The sequence below is a fragment of the Andrographis paniculata genome, unplaced genomic scaffold, assembly GCF_009805555.1.
Source record: "Andrographis paniculata isolate CXL003 unplaced genomic scaffold, ASM980555v1 Contig80END, whole genome shotgun sequence".
Classification (NCBI taxonomy): domain Eukaryota; kingdom Viridiplantae; phylum Streptophyta; class Magnoliopsida; order Lamiales; family Acanthaceae; genus Andrographis; species Andrographis paniculata.
The window spans coordinates 3524331-3546510 of NW_026137618.1; the positions used below are offsets into that span (position 1 = coordinate 3524331).

A 22180-nucleotide genomic window follows, 5' to 3' on the forward strand; every position below is an offset into this window, starting at 1 on the left:
TTAATTACAAAATTATAATAAAAAATAATAAAATTAAAAGTAGCAAAAATAAAATAAAATAAAATATATAAAATATAAGCTTAAAACAAAATAAAAAAAGAATAAAATAAATAAAATATAAAAATATAAACAAAATAAAAAAATTAATATAAATTTTTATTTTGTTGATGATATTTAAAAAAAATAAATTAAATAGATATAAAAAAAAAATAACTACATAAATAAATAGATAATATTAAAAAACAAAGTAGATAATTATATAAATAAATAGATAATTATATTAAAATAAAAAAGAAAATTGCATCCCGCTGATTCTAGCCGGGTGAATTCTGCAAAATTGCAGGGTGGGTTAGAGCAATTTTTTTCTTCCCACCCTGCAAAAATAGAAGAAAATCTCCTCGGTTGGAGATGGTCTAAAGAAGCCACACTTAACAAAGAGCTAACAGAATATCATATTGGTTTGGTCGCCGCAACAATGACAGAGTCTGCTAGTTTAATATGGTTTGATTTAACATGCTCTCTAGAAGTCCTCCGAAAGGCTTCTGAACTCGGCCGTCATCATCTAAACAAAAAGCTAATAGAAAATGTCGAGGAATCCATCAGTTTCCTGCAAGACGTTGTTGAAGTTCATCCTCACACTAAAGCTAGTGATAGAGGGAACACATATTTTCTTGTCACTTTAGCCAAGCATCTAAATACAAAACATCTTTGCCGACAATCTCTTGAAGATGCAACTGAGGAAGAAATCTCATCCTTCTCTCGGCTTGTGGAAGAGTTTTTGAAAATGTTAAAACGCACCAAAGAACGTTTGAAAGGTATTCGTGGAAGATGATTCAACTCGACTCTCTCTCAAGGTATTAATTTATTTTTTTCAACAACAGTCATCCCTAATAACACAATTTTATTGTTCTTTTCCAATTATTCCTATTTAATTTTTCATCACATTGACACAATTTTTTTTCCTCTATTTTTTTTATGACGTACGAAATCGCAACTGCTACCGAAAATGCGCACTGAGTAAACCCCAGCCTAATACACTGTACACTAGATCCGACAAGTTTTTTGCCAGCAGAATAGATGGGTGAATACATGGGTGAAGAGATATAATTATATGCCGAAAATGGTGATAGTTACATATATATATATTGTTAGCAATATTTTTCACTTGGAAAAACATAGTATGTAGTTTAAAAAATTATAGTTTTTATTATTATTATTTTTTTCATATAGGGAAAAAAATAAAAACAATTCACCTTAACAATGCAAAGGGAAAATTCCTATAATTCATTAAATTATTATATTCAATTATGTTACTTGTTTTTGATTTAAACCAGCCAGAAAACCCATGCTATACACTGTAAAATTTAAAAATAACTTTTTTGTGATATAATTTTGTACTTATATATATCATTATAAGTTTTTATTTATGAAAGATATAAATATATATTTTTCATATCAATTTGCAATTATGATGTAATTTAAAATACAATTTATCATGAAAATCAGATTTAATAATTTTAAAAAATATAGCAACTTTTATTTATTCAAGTTAATAATAAAAATGCCGTTGACAAACCTGCCTCTTTGTCCAGCGGGGACCTAGCAGCTAGAGTTCTTTTCGGTGGTTTAGCCATTGGTTTACAATTTATTTAAACAAATAAATCTTAAATAAAATTTAATTATTAAAATATATAAAGACATCATTTGAAATTAAGATTTTTTGAAGTAATTCAACTAAAATTTCGAAAATAATAAAAATAATAAAAAATTAAATGAAAATAACTAAATCTAGTAATTACACTATTTAAAATAAGCCAATGTAATACAAACAAATTATTTTAAAATGTAATCCATATTTGTAGCTTCTAGCTACAATTATATACAATTTTAAAATTATTATAAAATCTAAAATAATAATAATAAAATATATGATGCTAAAAATTGATAGATAATATTTACATATAAATTATAAAATCTTACAAATGTAAACAACGACAAAATAAATAAATAAATAAATAAATAGGATTATAATATTATGGGCCAATTTGATTTAAATTTCCATTGGTATTTTGATATTTAAGTTCATACCCCAATTCCAAAATTGTATATCTCTGCCACCAAAATCTATTTTCTTAGTTATAATATTTTTTTTATCTTTGTTAGGTTCTTTTTGCGTGATATAGTGCTTCCGTTTAGCCTGCAGGTTCATTCACGCATGATGGATAGTGAATCTGTGATGCCGAAGACACTGGTAAGGGGGAGTTTGATTACGAATCCAATTTCTAATATTTAAGTTATTTCGCGCGAAAAAACACTGGTAACGGAAAGTTTCAATTTTGAATGTTCTCTTGTTCTGATTTTTCTAGTTGAATACGATGGTATTGTTAGGGCTCGCAACTGATTTTGGTAAATATACACTATTATTTTGGTAATAGTTTTCCCATTCGAGATAATGATTGCAATAGTTGCTAAATGAGTTTCATTATCACCTTTCATTGGGACAATATGTAAAGGAGAAAAACTTTGTTGGGTGAGAGGGGGTTGTTGCAATTTTCTACTAGTATGTCTAGGCATTTTCCGAGATAGTTTTTTTCTGGTGTATACTTATATTTACTAATCTTGTACCATTGTTGTCTGATATTCTAAGTTGTATTTGTTTGAAAATGCCCTGGTTTTATTGGTATATACTATGACTACTCATATATTAACTTTGGTATTTATTTTATGTACGTGTATATTGAATAATGTTAAAATTGTGTTTCTACGCAACGGTGACTACCAAAAATGATAAAATTTTGGAATGTTTTTGTTGGAAGTTAAGATTTGTTCTTCATGTTGATGGTTGATAATTGACAAAAATACATTTTTTGGATAGATATTCGGGACTTCTAAAATCCATTCCCGTATTTCTCAAAGCCCACCACAGATACTTTCTCCGGCACCTAGTGGTCAACTTTCGCATTTAGGTATGCGTAGAATATATTTTTTTCATTTATTATAATATCTACAACAACTTAATTACATTTCGTATAAGTAATATGAAGATATCCGATGCACAACAAGAAATGATTGACGTTCGTTTTCAACAAAGTTGGTTATCCCTACTGAAAAATTTTGGGCAGCATATAACATTTGTTGCGGAGGCCATGCCACTTTTCTGAAATATCATTACACAATCGCAGCTCTAGTATTGGGCGAATTCTCTATTCTAATGGACTCATTGTGAGATAATAATAACAATATAGTTGAGTCGTAGAATAATTGGATGCGCTCAACAAGTTCATTGTTTTTTCTTCGAGATGCTTGATTTCATCTGGCAACAAGTGATGTGTTTGATGAACAAACATCATTATGGGTGTCTAGGACACAATCAATGAAGTTGTAATGAGACTTTATTGTAGGCATTGCTGGTGTGTTTCTCGTGACTATTATTTTCTTTTTCTTATGGAAGATTGTACATTGAATTTAGATCTGTGTATAAGACCAATATAGAATTATTTGAAAATTAGTCTACACTATATGTTACTGGATGTACACAACTATTATATTGCGGTATGTATTAAAAAGTCAACAAAAACATCGTACTTTCACATCGTACTATTATAGCCAGTGATATTGAGGGTGAAGATTTTATTATCCTAAAGAACCTTTACACCATATATGCAATCCGTAATTTCAATTGTTCCAAAGAAGTCACTGATCGGATCCCATATTTGATGGAATTGAACGTTAAATATGACGATGGATCTGAGCTACAGCTAAACTATTCTCTATGTAACTATTGAGCAACTACAGAAGCTTGAATTTCTATCTATAACAGATTGCTTGGAGAAGATGACCTTCCCTAATTCCCTCAAGGAATTGCGGTTGATGGATTGCAGAATAACATGGGAACATATGTCAATTGTTGGTTTGCTGCCGAGTCTTGAAACACTTAAGATATATGGTGGCTTGAAAGGGGGATTTCGTCCCCTGAAAGTAGTGGACATTCATAATAATGAGTTAGTGTGTTGGAGAGCAGAATCGGATGTGTTTGTTTGAGGGTTTGGATTTTGAGTTGGGATTTGAATAGTAAAAATTTTGAATTTGAATAGTTGTATGATGTGATATAAATAGGTGTTGATGTGATATTTTGAATGTAAAATTGATTTTTAGTATAATATAAAAAATAAAAAATAGGTGTTTGATTTGATGTTTTTGGAGGAAAAAATGGGATGAATAGTGGAAATCTAATCCAATCCCCCAAACAAACACACAATTAGTGAATTATGTTTATTGGAGGAGATCCCTTCGGGCATTGGAGATATACCAATGTTGAAATCAGTTGATGTGGAGGATTGCAGTGAGTCTGCCGTTGATTCAGCAAAGGAAATATGGGTGGAGAAACACGAGTTTGGAAATGAAATTAGAATCGATATTACTGATAAATATGGATTCAAATATCAAGTTGGTACTTTCACTGCAAGACTGACAGGGGCTGCTTGTCAGTCCTTAGCTTATTCAAAACGTCTTCCAGAAAGACTGGAAGAGGTTGCTCAACATGGCCGCCACTCTCTAAGGGCAAAACAAATGGAAGCTGTGGAAGAAGCCATCCATCTTTTCCAGGACTTTCTTAAAGTTTTTCACACAAGAAAAATCCAAGAAATGGAAAGTTTGGCAAGAGAAATGGCCCAGGCTACTCATAAAGCAAACGCTGTGATCTGCAGGCTACGCTCGGAAACTTTGACGCCTATACTTGGTAAGTGCGTCCGTGAAGATGTGGAAAGACTGTTGAAAAGATAGAATTCATAAGAAAGTCGTGGTCAGTGGCTAAAGAGGAAGGGCAAGAAAACGAACAAACTGATGGTGACGTTGCCGATAATGATTCCACATCCTATAATATCAACTCACTGCAAATTTTTTTGACACCTTCTAACACGGATGAAGATATGAGAGAATATCAAACTGGTTCTGATGCTACTTTAATCTGGTCTGATTTAGCATGCATCCTGGAGGTCCTCCGGAAGGCTTCTCAACTCGGTCGTCATCATCTAAACAAAAAGCTAATAGAAAATGTCGACGAATCCATCAGTTTCCTGTGAGATGTTGTTGAAGTTCATCCTCAAATTATACTCTAGTACATCGAAGATATTTATGAACTGAACATGTATTCTCTTGCCAACGAAGCAACCCATCTGAATTTGAAGCATCTTGGGCAACAATCTCTGGACGATGCAACTAATGAAGAAATCTTATCCTTCTCTCGGTCTGTGGAAGTGTTTTTTATAATGTTAAAAGGCACCAAAGAATGTTTGGAAGGTATTAATGGAAGGCAACTCATCTCGACTCACTCACTAGGTATTAATTTATTTTACTCAATAACACTCATATTTTTCCGTTTACAATGATGTCTATTTACTTTTTCATCATATTGATACAGATCTTTTTTGCCTCTATTTGTAGCAGAATCAACTGGTGAAGAGATATAATTATCTCCACAAAATGGTGATTGTTATATATATATATATATATATATATCTACTAGTGCTGGTAGTCATGTGTTATGCTGAATACCCACTTGCAGTCAATAGGTTTCTTGCCAGAGGGAAGATCAACCATATCCCACGTATGGGTTTTCTCCAAAGCCTGCAACTCCTCAGACATAGCCTGCCGCCATAACGGATCCGCATACGCCTCACGAAAGGACTTGGGCTCATGGTGGGACAAGGTGGCAGAGAAGTAGTGATAATCAAGTAAGTGAGTAGGAAGATGACTAACTCGAGTGGAACGACGAGGGCCAGGATCAGGGGCTGAGATTGAAGTCGTGTCGGGCTCTGGTGATGGTGATGTATCGGAGTCGAGAGTAGAAGTAGGCTCGGGGATCAACGTCGGTTCAGGAGGCGCAACCGGGACAACGTCAGGAGCGGGAGACGGAGCCGTGTCACCAAAGGGGAATAGAGGTGGAGAGGACAAGGCAAAGAACGGAGACGAACGATCAAAGGGGACTCGAAAGTGGGACAAGGAGGAGAATTTGGTATCCTCCCAAAATGTGACATGACGAGAAATACATAGTCTATTGGAAATGGGATCCCAACAACGATAACCCTTATGCTCTAACCCGTCTCCCAGGAAGCAACACAGACGCGCGCGAGGTTCTGACTTAGTGCGCTCATGAGGAGGGAGGAGGACAAAACTGACACAACCGAAAGGGCGGAGAAGACTATAATCAGGGGTACGATTAAATGATTTTTCAAAAGGACTGAAATTACCCAGGACAGAGGAAGGGACACGATTTATAGTGTGGACAGCGGTGAGGGCGGCTTCCCCCCAAAAGCGGTCCGGACAAGAGGCAGATAAGAGAAGGGTGCAGACTGTATCGAGGATATGTCGGTGTTTACGTTCGGCACGACCATTTTGTGGAGATGTGTATGGGCAGGAGCGTTGGACAACAGTACCTTGATCAGATAAGAAACGAAGAAATGATGAATTAGTATACTCAAGAGCATTATCTGTGTGGAGAGTTTTTATGGTAGAGGAAAATTGGGTATGTATCATTTTAGCAAAGGTCATATAAATAGATGGAAGTTCAGAACGATGCCTCAGAAAGTAAATCCACGTAAAGCGAGAATAGTCATCAATAAAAATCACAAAATAACGAGAACCATTCATAGACACAGCGCGCGAAGGTCCCCAAATATCTGAGTGAACTAAGGAAAAAGGTGTATCCGCAATGGAAGTACTATGAGGAAATGACAAGGCAAGTTGTTTTCCCAACGAACAATCCACACAATGAAAAGACTCAAACTTGACAGAACCTAAACTACCATGACTAATCAAAGACCTGATTTTATTGAGGACGCATGACTGAGACGATGATGCCACTGAAGGCAGGATGGTGTAGAGGTGGTGGCAGCCGAGATAGAGGGACGAGGGACCTGGAGTGACGTAAGTTCAAATAAGTGGCCCGTCTTCCGGCCCTTCCCAAGAGTCCGCCCGGTTTGCGCGTCCTGAACCTGCACACCAGTAGAAGAAAAAGTTACTGTTAGACCTTGATCAACTAATTGACCAACGGAGATTAGATTTAAGGTTAATTGAGGGATACAGTATGTGTCGGGGAGGGATAAGGATGAGGTGGATGTATGTTCGGTATGGGTGATGCGCATATGGGTACCATTTGCAGTAAGGATAAGAGGTAAAGATGGTGCAGTGGATGTGGAGGTCATAAGGCGTATATCAGAGGTCATATGATTACTGCAAGCAGAATCAAAATACCAAGAAGAGTTACCTTATGTGGTAGACATGGCGGTATTGGAAGATAGAACTTGTTTAAGAAGAGCTTCAAGGTCCTGAATCGTGGGAGGCGCAGACGCAGGCGCAGGCGTGGCAGAGGCTGTGACAAAGGAGGTACCAGACTGAGGTCCACGAGAATGCCGAGGTTTGTAGTTACTACTGCCAGAGCGAGACGGCCTAGTGGGGCAGTACTGTATAGTATGACCTAAAACATGACAGTAGTGACACTCCACCTTTGGGCAATGACCGAAGTCATGATCAGAAGACTGACATCTTTTGCAGCGATGAGAACAATTCTGAGTAGGAGTTCGGGCGGTGACCGCAAGAGCAGAATCAAGCTGAGGAGCCTTAGCTAAGTGGAGACGAGTTTCCTCAAACAAAATCTCATGAATAGCTGCATCCAAGGTAGGAAGTGGATGCCGATGTAACAAAGAGGCACGAACTGCCTCATACTCTGGACGCAAAGCCATCAAGACCTGAATGAGGCGAAGATGATCAGGACTGATCTCTGCTTGATCCAACCGATGCCAAAGAGGTTGCACTTGGGCAAGGAAGTCGTTGATAGATTGTCCTGGTTCCTGTTTTAAATCATGGAGAGTGCTCCATAACTGATAATAGTGTGCCAAACCAGAAGCACGGAAGCGGACTGCCAAGAAATCCCACGCTGCCTTTGCCGTATCAAATTGAGCAAGCTGAACATGGATCGCCGGAGTGGAAGTGTTGCGTAACCAAGTAAGAATTTGATGGTTCTTACTATCCCAATCCTCTAATTTTTCAATATAGGATTCGACAACTGTGGCGGTAGGCGTAACTTCTCCTATAGAAACCGGAGCAATGGGAGCAACTATATCTCCCGTAACAATTTGCCACAAATTTCCGACCTATCAAAAAACTTTTCATCGATTGTGCCCACAAACTGTAATTATCTCCGGACAGAACAACATTGATCGGAATATGGACATCCATCTTTTCCATAGAAATTCAAGAGAAGACAATATCTCAAACCTCAACCCGAAAGCCGAAACGACAGAAACACAAGAAAACCGAATCGAACCCGAAACTCGAAAATTCAACCGGATACAAAAAACTGCTCAAACTGAAGAAGTGAAGATACCATCGAGGAGGAAATCAAATTCCGAACACGACGGTGAAAAGATCGCCGCCAACGGCCGCCGCACGCGCCTCCACGCGCCGGCGAGGCGTCCGGCCGGAAAACTCGTCAGGCGCGTGTGAGGCTCACGTGCCGCCGTTCGCCGAACTGTTCCGGTGTCCGGCCGGTCTCGTGGCGGCGAAGACGATGGTGGTGGCGGTGACGGTCGGAGGTGGTCAGAAATATGCTATCTGGAATGCGTGGATTGTTTCGATTTGGTCGGAAAAGGCATGGCTCTGATACCATGTAACGATTAATGGAATAAACTCTATTTTCGTTAAATCACAAATTAGGGTACAATATTATATTTATACAAGAGATATATTAGGTAGGATATATATACATATAGATATATACAATATATATATTAACATGTATTATATTGAACGATTGATATGTATATATATATATATAAGAGAAATGGCCCCGGCTACCCGTCAAGCGGATGCTGTGATCCACAGGCTACTCTCTGAAACCTTGATGCCTATACTTGGTAAGTGCGATCGTGAAGATGTGGAAAAACTGTTGGAAAAGAGAGACTTCGTAAGAAAGGCGTTGTCTGGTTCAAGGATTGGATGAAAAATGAGATAATGGATTTGATCATCGAATTAAACAATACTCCTTCCTGCCCACATTGGATCTGTGGGTCACTGTAGATACGGGAATTTAAAATAAGTATAATTAGTAGATAATTAAGAATATATTAGTGAATAATTATTCCATAATATAAATAATTATAGATTAAAATTAAAAAAAATTAAATTTAAAAATTTATAATAAGATTAAAGTGTATAATCATTTTAAAAAAAAAAGTGACATGGGATGCGAGACGGACAGAAAGGGCAATGTGGACATGATAGGTGGGACGGACATAAACATAGAATAATTGACTCATTATTTCGTGTATTGAATAACTTTTGTTGGAAATCGGGACACCGATCGAATAAGAGGTCCAACTTCTCCGACTAATTTGCATAGCAGAACTATGAAATGTTTCGATGTAAACACAACTTTACAACATGGTTGTGTCGTAGTTATAACAACAGTGTGTTCGTGCATAGATTGATGACTAAATAAGTGCAAATAAAGAAAACAACAGACAAGATTTGTTTAGGCAGTTTGATTTTCCAACTTACGTTTGGGGATTCCAATCCAGGAGTTTTAACTAAACCAAACTCTCGCTTTACACAATGTAAGACACCAACCAAGTCTACTCAACTTATCTTTTACCCAAGTTTCATTTAGTTTTACAAACTCTCATGGACTGGCTGTTACTATTGTATAAAGACTCCAGCTGACCTACAATCCAGCTAAGAATAAGATTGCATACCGGATTATTATCTACTACGTCATCGACTTCAAGAATCCTTCTTCTCATCACTTCAAACCTCCATGGATGAACCTCTCAACACTCTAGTAAGTGGAGACAAAAACACACTCAAAGGTTCCGTGTCTTATCTCCGATACAAACACAAAACAACACATACAAAATACATAAACTGGATGCAAGAGACATAGTGTGTGTCAATTTTGGGGCAGCGTGTACAAGGCAATAAATGCCATGTAGTACGAGAGGACACTTCATTTAACCTCTCCTACAAATCCTCTGCACAACACAAAAACATTTTTCTCATTCCAATGCATATGAGACACGTTGAATACATTCAAAGTGGCTAACTTGGTCAACCTTCTGCCTTGGTGCAGGTTTCCAAAAATGGATTCAACAGACAGATGGACATTTGCTCATTCGCCAAAAGTATATACAAAAAGGGATTTTGGCTTTTTGTGTTTTCCAACAGCTTTAATCTAATTAAATCTTCTTTTCAATTCCATGGTAATATACTAATATTGATTAAAAATGTAAAATGATTCCACCAAAAAGAAAAGGAGAGTGGTAGTGAAGAAGTGAACAGCTTTGAGGAGATGCATCAAGATCCTGCAAATTGGAGTGCCAGACTGAGACAACGCGACGAGTGGTGAAACAGCTCTGAGTCTTCTTGCAACGCGCTACGACAGTAGTTAGAGCTGTGCAGGAATGCTCCCTTCTCGGGCGGCAACGGCTGAGCACCTTTCTGGGATTGTGGGCAAATTTGCAAGAAGCGCTACCAATTTATCGACCAAATGCTTTAAAGCTCCTGCTTGAACTATCCGGACCTTATTATCATGAAATATTGATAAGTTGAACAATGCAGTCGCAGCATCTTTCTTTCCTCTACAATTTCTACTCTGAGAATTAATGAATATTTTTCGAGACAACATATATTCCCAGATTACTCATTGAAGAAAAGATCTACACTACGCAAACTCAGCAAAGACATCAATCAGTCGATAGTTTGTTAGTTTATACAAACTGTTTTCTGGTTGCCAAACCAAATCAGTTACTACAGTTCGAGGATAAGTTTCTCAATTCAATTGATTTGATTGACAATCAATTGATGACTTACCTATAGAGTTTATTTTTTAACTTTTACAGGTTTTTTTCTTTACCCTTATCTAATTAAGGAAAATGTTGAGGAATCCATTTGATTTCCTACAACACAAAAAGTCTTCTATTAACGTCAGCCAGTGAGGCTAAGCAATAAATAAATAAATCCGTACCTAACCAAATAAAATACTCACTAACTTGTATGGATTTCTGAGTCTTAATTAACACGTATATTTTCATAAGCAAATCAATTGCAGACTGACAAGTGAGGTCAATGATCACAGTATATGATTATATCACTCCCGATGATTAATATAAACACCAGATTAAAAATTATATCATGTCCCAACACTACTACCTTCACCTTCACTTTGACTCATATCAAGTCTGAACAATTTCTGTTGCAGAAACATTTTCCAGAGCTTTTAATCAGACATGGCTGTTGCTGCTTATGCATCCTTGGCTTCTCTCACTCATGTCCTCGAAAATCTCCACTATCGTGCCCGATTTAATATCCCTCGTGCTGACATCAACCAAGTTGAAGATCTCCAGGAAAATGTCAATTCCTTGCTGGAATTTGTCGAGCTTCATTCCGAAAGGAAGATCCCTGAGCTTCGAGGTTTGTGGAGGAAAATGGCAGAGGCTGCTGCTGAAGCTGAAAGTGACATCAACTTCCATGTAGGCAATCTACTCTATGCTAAGTCTCAAGGAGAAACGAGTGATACTTCAAACTTCTCAGCTTTCTGTGATGAAATGGACACACTGATCCAAAAGTTTTGTTCCATCGAAAAGGAGTTGCCGATGATTGAAGAAAGGGAGGATCATCAAGCCCGAAAGCAATCCAATTATGCTTCTGTTTCTGCTGGTGGTTCGTCTGCAGCTGCTTCATATGTCAGCAATGTTGTTGGACTGGATGAGCATGTGAACACGATCAGGGACAACCTCATCAGAGGTAGATCCAAGCTCGAAATCCTTCCAATTGTCGGCATGGGAGGTATTGGTAAGACCACTCTCGCTAAAAGTCTCTTTGAAGATTCATTTGTTGTTGACCACTTCGATTTACGCATCTGGCTTACTATATCTCAACAATATAGTGCTGAACAAATTCTTAAAGTTGGTCTTGAAGGAAAGGCAGGAGAAAAAGAAACGTGTGAAAGTTTAGATGAGTTGGGAACTAGATTCTACCAAAAATTATTCGGTAGAAGGTACTTGATTGTTATGGATGACATGTGGTCAACTGGAGCTTGGGATGCTTTACGGAGGTATTTTCCTGACAATGAGGATGGAAGTCGTATTTTGTTAACGACTAGACTCTCAAACATGGCTGCTTCTTTGGGTTCTCATGATCCCTATCATTTAACATTTTTAAATGAGAATGAAAGTTGGAGGTTATTATGTCAAAATGCATTTTCTCAAAATGATTGTCCATACGGTCACTTAGAAAAGTTTGCAAAAGACATTGCAAAAAGTTGTAGAGGGCTTCCTTTGGAAATTGTTGTTGTTGGTCGAATGCTTGCCAATTCTGATAGGAGTGTAGAACATTGGGAGAATATTGCAAATCATATTCGCTCACTTGCTAATTTGGAAGATGTTGAGCATTGTAAGAAAATACTATCATTAAGTTACGAGAATTTACCCATTCATCTCAAACCATGTTTTTTATATTTGAGAGTCTTTCCTGAAGATAGTCTGATTGAAGTCTCAAAACTAATCAACTTTTGGATTTATGAAGGATTCATTAAGTCAAAAAGAAATGGAAGTTTGAAAGATATTGCAAGGGAGTATGTAAAAAGTCTCATTGACAGAAATCTAATATTTGTACGGAATGAAAATGGATGTGGCATTCATGATCTTCTACGGGATTTCTGTTTGGGAGAGTTTGGTGATGAATGTTTTCTCCAATTTCCCAGAAGGCAAAGTGTTGGAGGAAGGTTAAGACAAGCTGTGCACTGTAATATTTGTCTAGAAAGGCTCAAGGAGAAAGAAGGAATGAATATAGTCCAACCATTTCATATATTTGGATTACCATCACAAGTTAATCCTCTTGTATGCGATGCTTGTACTATGGTGTATTCGCATATTAGAAGACATAACTTGGTGAAGATTGCGTATTACGATGATGGTTTTGACACAGATATTTTGCAGCCAATAGAATTGCGTTGTGTTGATATATGGGGGGTAAAACGATTGTCTCCTTCAACATTACAGTTACTTTGGAATCTTCAAAGTTTAATCATTTCAAACTCAATAATTAAAGATGTACCTCGAGAGATATGGGAGATGCCACAACTAAGAGAGATTCGATGTCCATACGGAAGGGTTCATCTCCCTCATCCTATAGCCACTGATATTGAGGGGCAAGATTTCATTATCCTGAAGGACCTTCGCACTATACATGGAATCTGTAATTTCAGTTGTTCCAAAGAAGTCATTGATCGGATCCCATATTTGAAGGAATTGAACGTTAACTACGACGATGGATCTGACTGGGGTGTGAAACAGCTGAACTATTGCCTATGTAATCTTGAGCAACTACAGAAACTTGAATCTCTATGTATAAGAGATTGCTTGGAGAAGATGACCTTCCCTAATTCCCTCAAGGAATTGCGTTTGATCTATTGCAGAATGGCATGGGAAGATATGTCAATTGTTGGTTTGCTGCCGAGTCTTGAAACACTTGAGATATGTGGTGGCGTGCAGGGATCAGAGTGGGAGCCTGCTCAAGGGGAATTTTGTCGCCTGAAAGAGTTGGCCATTGACTATAATGATTTAGCGTGTTGGAGAGCAGAATCGATGCACTTCCCTATTCTTGAGAAGCTTAAACTTACTGGATTACGTTTATTGGAGGAGATCCCTTGGGGAATTGGAGATATACCAACGTTGAAATCATTGGACGTGGAGTATTGCAGTGAGTCTGTCATTGATTCGGCAAAAGAAATATGGGAGGAGCAACGCGAGCTTGGAAATGACATTAGAATTGATATTACTGATGAAGAAAATAGGGTCGAATATCAAATTGGTACTTTCACTGCAAGAATGACAGGGGCTGCTTGTCAGTCCTTGGCTTATTCAAAACGTCTTCCAGAAAGGCTCCAGAGGGTTGCTCAACATGGCCGCCGCTCTCTGAGCGGAAAACAAATGGAAGCTGTGGAAGAAGCCATCCATTTTTTCAAGGACTTTCTTAAAGTTTTTCACCCAAGAAAAAGCCAAGAAATGGAAAGTTTGGCAAGAGAAATGGCCCAGGCTACTCATAAAGCAAATGCTGTGATCCGCAGGCTACGCTCGGAAACTTTGATGGCTATACTTGGTAAGTGCGTCCGTGAAGATGTAGAAAGACTGTTGGAAAAGATAGACTTCATAAGAAAGTCGTGGTCAGTGGCTAAAGAGGAAGGGCAAGAAAACGGACAAATTAATGGTGTCGTTGCCTATAATGATTCCACGCCCTATGATATCAACTCACTGAAATTTTGGGGGAAACCTCCTAACACCGATGAAGATCTGAGAGAATATCAAGTTGGTTCTGTCACGGCAACAATGACGGAGGCTGCTAGTCTAATCTGGTCTGATTTAGCATGCGTCCTGGAGGTCCTCCGAAAGGCTTCTGAACTTGGTGGTCATTATCTAAACAAAAAGCTAATAGAAAACGTTGAGAAATCCATTTGTGTCCTGCAAGATGTTGTTGAAGTTCATCCTCAAATTATACTCCAGCACACAGAAGATATTCATATACTGAACATGTATTCTCTTGTCAAGGCAGCAGAACATCTGAATTCGAAGCATCTTAGGCTACAATCTCTGGAGGATGCAACTAATTATGAAATCTTATCCTTCTCTGAGGATGTACAAGAGTTTTTGAAAAACTTAAAAGACACCAAAGAATGTTTGAAAGATATTAATCGAAGATGACTCAACTCGACTCACTCATCACAAGGTATTAATTTATTTTTCTCCACTACACTCATCCCCAATAACACACAGTTTTGTTTTCCTTTTCCATTTATTCCTATTTAATTTCGAAACATTGATACAATCTTTTTTGCCTCTATTTGTAGCAGAATCAACCGGTAAAGAGATATAATTATCTGCACAAAATGGTGATTGTTATATATAGATATATATATACTAGTGCTCGTAGTCATGCGCTACGCCGCACAACATAAAATACTTATACATTATTTTGTAAGACTGTTATATTTGTATTATATTGAACGATTGATATATATATATATATATATATAAGAGATATGGCCTAGACTATCTGTCAAGCAGACGCTGTGATCCGCAGGCTACTCTCGAAAACTTTGATGCCTATACTTGGTAAGTGCGTCCGTGAAGATGTGGAAAGACTGTTGGAAAAGATAGACTTGGTAAGAAAGGCATTGTCTAGTCCAAGGATTGGATAAAAAATGAGATAATAGATTTGATAATTGAATTAAATAATATAATCAATCAATTGATAAATCACTTCTAATGATGTAGACATGATAACGCAGAAATCGCACAAAAATTAATTAATAGAAAGTTTGAATTATGTTGGGGATTTTAATGGGTTAACAACGAGAATGGCCGGATATAACTCTGTATGGTGATGAGCTCACTTTCCGAATACGATATTTTGACCCAATTCCTACCAAGGGTTACACAAAATTCGTACTGGGATAATACAAGGTTCAATTTCAGATTCTGGAAGAAAATATCGAGACAAGGTAAACGTAGGGAATAAAATGAGTATGAAGGCTATAATTTCTTGCACATATAGAAACACTGAATGTGTTTTTCTTGTTTTAATTATCCCTTTTTCTTTCTTTAATTCTTATCTCTGCAAATGGAGACCAATCATCTGTTTATAGATCATAAATAACCTTTTATTTAAATTGAACAAACACAAATGTTCAATTTAAATTTCAATTTTAAAAAGAAAGGGTGTGTTCTTTCAATTCAAATATTCATTTGAATTCAAAATAAATTGATGTATTGATTCAATTCAAACAAAAGTTTGAATTCGTAATTTAAAATTATTAGACACGTCAATTCATAAATAAACACAAATTTGAAATTAAAATTCCAAGAAAAATTGAGTCTCAGAATTCTTGTTATTTGTCCAAATCATGTCAAAATTAGTTTCTTCGAGTGCGCACTCCACGTATCCTATCCCGAAATTCACTTAATCCCAACATTCATTGGTCTCGAATAAATCCAATTACGCTAAAATTACCAACAATCCTCCCCCATTTTAGTGTAATGCTTAGACTTATTCACAAATTAAATCTTTAAGTTCATTCATTGTAGGTTCTCTTACTTGTTCCAATTACATAGCGCCTTACCTCTTCTGAATTATATTGCTAGTCCGTCCGGCCCGAGGAAACCTTTGCACGCCTTCACAACCATACACAATAAATCCATGCATAAACGAGAATGTCACGAAGATTGAATTTTCGCATTAGTACAATACACATTACAAATATTCGAGAATCAGGGTGTTACTAAGGATTGAACCCTTTCAACTCATCTGAATACATGTAGGCAAAGTACACACGAATTTACAATTCCCTTGGTTCTAACTTGACACTTTTCAAGCCATGTGTCAATATCCATTCGCGAGCACATCGAAAGCAAGTCCGAACTTTCTTGAAGCGGCAAAACTTCATGCTCGTATAGGTAGCTTCTTTTGTCTCGCTCCTGCATAAGCAATTTTTCAAAGGAGTTATTAAGAGATATAATCTCAACCTACGGTTCTTGCAGGTCTGAACGCATACCCGGGATGTTTAAATAAAATGCGTTCCAATCTTCCCAATATGAGCTTTCCACATTGAATTCAGCTTCAAGCGTCATACTAGAAGGGAATTGGGTGTCTCACACTAGGAAAATTTAATGGACTTCAATCCCATCCCAATCGACGACTTGTGCACTAAGTCTCTCGCCAACCCTTTTGTCAAACAGTCGGCTAAATTATGTTCCAACCGAATAAACTCAACCGATATCACCCCATTCATGATTAAATCACGAATCATGCTATGTCTTACACCTATGTGTCGAGACTTACCATTATAAATTTCACTATAAGCTTTAGACATTGTTGAGGTGCTATCACAACGAATAGAGATGGGTGGCACCGGTTTCGGCCATAACGGAATCTCATATACCAGGTTATGAAGCCATTCAGCTTCTTTTCCAGCCGCGGCTAATGCTACAAATTCAGATTCCATCGTAGAACTTGTGATGCACATTTGCTTCTTGGAAGCCCAACAAATTGCACCTCCCCCAAGCAGAAACATCCATCCAGTGTGGGAAGAATGATCTTCTGCATGGCTTATCCAACTCGCGTTCAAGTATCCTTCCAAAAACGAAGGAAAACCAAAATATGACAAACCATAATTAACAGTATTTTAATATTTATCCCCCACACAATTTGAGGAACTTCCCCAATTGCAGTATGGGTGTGCAGATTGTTACTGCCAGACAACTTGCACTCTTGTTGGCATTTCGAACGCTACTAATGATATAAGGCAATATTGGTAATCGCCACTTAATCTAGTAGCCGACAAAAATTCATGGAGATTTCTCACATCCATTTCAAATTCACTCGCAAGGTTATAAAAATCAGATTACTAATAATCTCAATAACCTTATTTGAAAATGATTTTGTATAAAATTCCAGATGTTTCAATTCATATAATCTCAATTGCATCAATTTCATATATTGAAAATATCTATTTCACAAACTTCAGCCATAAAATCAAACAAACATTCTAACCGAATGTGTAAGTAAAGTAACTTAACATTAACATGCTTGAAGTTACAGCATACACTCGACAATCTACGCAATATCGATCATATATTATTTATATACAAACATGTCTTAATCATTTTAAGACATTAAATACTAATTACTTGCAGTAATTATTATCAACTATTTACACAATTTCTTGAGACTCAAGACATAAACCACTAATTATTTTCAGTAATTAGAATTCATTCTACTTATTAAAATAAGTCGATTCCTTTGCACGGTGATTCCCCTTTCCAACTCGGCAATCACGTTTGAGGTGACCGGATTTTCCACAATCCAACAAACCAATTTTGACTTCTTCATGGATCCTTTGTTGGATTCAGAATGCTTCCAAATCTTACCATGATTGAACTTGAAATTCTTTTCTTTATGTTCATCAACCATGTTTACAGATGGTCCTACAATATCATTGTCTTGATCATTTTCCTGCATTCTTATAGATTCTTCTTTGCGCAGATGGCTTCCGAGTTCTACTAGTGTCAACTCTTCCTTCTTGTGTTTAAGCGTTCGCTTAAATTCCTTCCATGCAGGCGGCAATTTGTCAATGATGCATGAAACATCAATGGATTCATCCATCTTCATGTCGTGCTGCATGAACTGACCAAGGATGCGAAGGAGCTCGTTGTACTGCTCCATTACAGGCCTCGAATCAACCATCTTGTAGTTGTTGAAGTCGCTGACCAAGAATTTCTTGCTGGAAGCGTCTTGAGCCATGTATTTAGATTCGAGTGCCTCCCAAAGTTCTTTGGCTGAACCCATATTTTGATAAATATCAAAAAGTGGATCAGACATTGCGTTGAGAATATGACCACGACAAATGTAGTCGTCATTCTCCCATTTGCTCCTGCGACGCGTTGCCTCCAAAGTTTCATCTTCGGTTTCCTCGGGGCATGGATGCTCAGGATATACACGACCTTCAAAGTTGTGAGAAGGAAGTGCATCTTCTTCTGCCAGCGACGGAAATCGACGCCTTCGAACTTTGTCAACTTGCCAAACTTGGTCGACATGTCGCTCAGAGTTTCGCTCGCCATGTTCGTTAACAAGATATCGTATTCGATTGTTGGGGATTTTAATGGGTTAACAACGAGAATGACCGGATATAACTTTGTATCGTGATGAGCTCACTTTCCAAATATGATATTTTGACCCAATTCCTACCAAGGGTTACACAAAATTCGTATTGGGATAATACAAAGTTCAATCTCAGATTCTGGCAGACAATATCGAGACAAGGTGAATGTAGGGAATAAAATGAGTATAAAGGCTATGATTTCTTGCAAAGATAAAAACACTGAATGTGTTTTTCTTGTTTTAATTATCCCTTTTTTTTTTTTTTCTTTAATTCTTATCTTTGCAAATGGAGACCTTTATAGATCATAAGTAAACTTTTATTTAAATTGAACAAACACAAAGGTTCAATTTAAATTTCAATATAAAAAGAAAGGGTGTGTTCTTTCAATTCAAATATTTATTTGAATTCAAAATAAATTGATGTATTCAATTAAATGTTTGAATTCATAATTTAAAATTAGTAGACACATCAATTCATAAATAAACACAAATTTGAAATTAAAATTCCAAGAAAATTCAGTCTCAGAATTTTTGTTACTTGTCAAAATCATGTCAAAATTAGTTTCTTCGAGTGCGCACTCCACACATCCCATCCCGAAGTTCACTTAATCCCAACATTCATTGGTCTCGAATAAATCCAATTACACTAAAATTACCAACAAATTATAACACAAAACTATCTCACAAATCCATAACCTAAGAATTCAATCCTCCCTTAACACTGGAAATAGAAACCTAGCCACATTTTTTTTTTTTTTTTTTGTCAAAATCGTGCAGCCCTATATTTTTTTATTTTATTTTATTGCTACACCAGTTTCTTTTGATGCGAAATTCCAATTTTATCTTCTTGGCTTATCAAACTCTCTACATGCTTGAATCAAAGCAATAATCTGAAATTTTTTAAAATATCTTCAATTTCTTTCATTCTTTACACAAAATCAAATTCTACCAAAACATAGTAGGAATCATACAAAATTATAGTAAATACCGACGCACAAAAAATAGGATGAACAATAATGGTGCCACATACTATGATACCAACTCAGTGAGATTTTGTTGGAACCTCCTAACATGGATGAAGATCTGAGAGAATATCAAAATTGGTTCTGTCACTGCAGCGATGATGGAGGCTGCTATCTGGTCTGATTTAGCATGCGGCCTGGAGGTCCTCCTGAAGGTTTCTGAGCTCGGGCATAATCATCTAAACACAAAGCTAAAAGAAAATGTCCGAGGAATCCATCTATTTCCTGCAAGATGTTACTCCAGCACACGGAAGCTATTCACGATAGGGACATATTTTTACTTGTCAACGCAGGAGAGCATCTGAATTTGAAGCATCTTTGCCGAAAATCTCTAGAAGATGCAACTGGTGAAGAAATATTCTTCTTCTCTAAAGGATATGGATGAGTTTTTGAAAAGATTCGTAAAGATCAAAGGATTTATTAATGTAAGACAAAAAATTGTGTTATTTTTAATAAACACAAAATTTGTACAAATTATATATAATTTGGATATAAAGCGAGTTCTATTATCTAAATGAGTCATTTGATTCTCTTTCCGGGTTGTTTTTTAACTTGAATTTGGATGGCTTCTTTGATTCGAAGAGAATTTGGTATTCGGTTTGACTTTGCCGAACTTTTGAGGGGTTTGCTCTTCGCGTGAACGATTTTGATCTTCAGCTTTGACTTTGGATTATGTCTCATTTGGACGATCTGAAAGAATTTGGCCTTTGGTGTGGCTTTGTCGGACTTTGGAGGGCTATGATCTTTAATCCACCTTGTTGACGGATTTGAGCCTTGATTTGACTTTGCCGGCTTTTGGAGAGCCTTGGTCTCTTTATAGGCGAATCTGATCATCGACTTTAGATTTGATGTCTTCTCTGGACGATCCGAAGCTTTGATATTTGAGGAGGTAGATTTGATGCTCCATAACGCTTTTTGGCGAGGTGTCCCTTTGACTTTTAGATCGAAGAGGGTCAGGTTGATGAAACATCTTGAAGCTTTGGGAGGAACTTTAGAGGCTTTTCCTTGGTTTTATCGAATTCTTCAAGGGCTTTTGGAACTTTGATCCTTTCTCCGGCTTGCGCATACAACGAAGAATGTTAAATTTATCGATTCATTAACCAATATTGAATAATTTGTTCAAATCGGCGACTTCTCGACGAATAACGCTTAGAAAGACACAAAAAACAATGAAGAACATTGCAAAGTCTAGAGAGACTTACCATTAGGCGAGTCTTCAAATGAACTTCGGTTTTTCGAACGAATTGGCCATGACCCCTATTTATAAGGAATAGGTGACCTCGGCTTTCTTTTTGAACAATGCCACGTTCGGTATCCTGATCGGCCAACACGAACATTTTATAATCTTTCATTTCCCATATGATGTCATTTTCCATTATTTAACGATTTGATTGTGCGCTTTCATTTCTCACACAGATCTTTATATTATTATTCTCTTTGGAAAGATATTAATTTAAATATTTTCTTTATTTCTCACCAATGGTTTAATTTGGATCTAATAATTTCAAATCACCCTAGTTAATAATTTGTTAGGTTTGCCCAAATAGTTACGTTGAAAATAACTTTCATTAGGTTAAAATATCAAATATAATTTAATTTTTTTAAGTTACGAATTGGTTACAATTGAAATTGGCTAGATTTGATTTCTTAAAATGTTAAATCATCATTGAGCATTTTAAGATATAATATTGGTTCCAATTTTGGTTTAAAAGCATAACAATATGTTATGGTTAGTCTCTTTTCTCTTTTTTTCCAGGTTTTTTTAATTGTGGTTTTAAAAGAGTTCTAATTTTTAATTCGAATTTGGTCCAAACAATAAATTTGTGCAATTTGTATTTTTTAATGGTAGGATTTTCTATAAATATCATAAAAAATCATATAATATATATACATATTAATAAAATATAATATGTATGAGAATGCATATATGTATTTGTATTTGCACGTGTGTTCAAATTAAAGACGAGACGTTTCATGTGATTTAATCTATCTTCCTCAGCAATTATACGTACTTATATGTATATATATATATATATATGTATGTGTATATATGTTTTTTTTTTATGTGGATTATCATTTGTTCATCTTATGCTTGTGTTTATATGTCTATAAGAAATGAAACATATTTGTTGTTTGATGATATGGTTTTTTACGTAGAATAATTGACTCATTATTTCGTGTAATGAATAGCTTTGTTGGAAATCGGGACACCGATCAAATAAGAGGTCCAACTCCTCTGACTAATTTGCACAGCATAACTATGAAATATTTCGACGTAAACACAACTTTACAACGTGGTTATCTTGTAGTTATAACAACAGTGTGTTTGTGCATAGATCGATGACTAAATAAGTGCAAATAAAGAAAACACACAAGATTTGTTTATGCAGTTCGGTTTTCCAACCTACATTTGGGGGGATTCCAATCCAGGAGTTTTAACTAAACCAAACTCT

At 36.5% G+C, this 22180-nt stretch overlaps 1 protein-coding gene across 1 annotated transcript; it reads left to right on the forward strand.

Annotated features, from left to right (window-relative positions):
- Positions 1-11279: 11279 nt before the first annotated feature.
- On the forward strand, positions 11280-14750 carry LOC127240972 (putative late blight resistance protein homolog R1B-17). The gene has a single exon (XM_051259846.1). The coding sequence runs from the start codon at positions 11280-11282 to the stop codon at positions 14748-14750; it is 3471 nt and encodes a 1156-aa protein (XP_051115803.1).
- The last annotated feature ends 7430 nt before the right edge of the window (positions 14751-22180 follow it).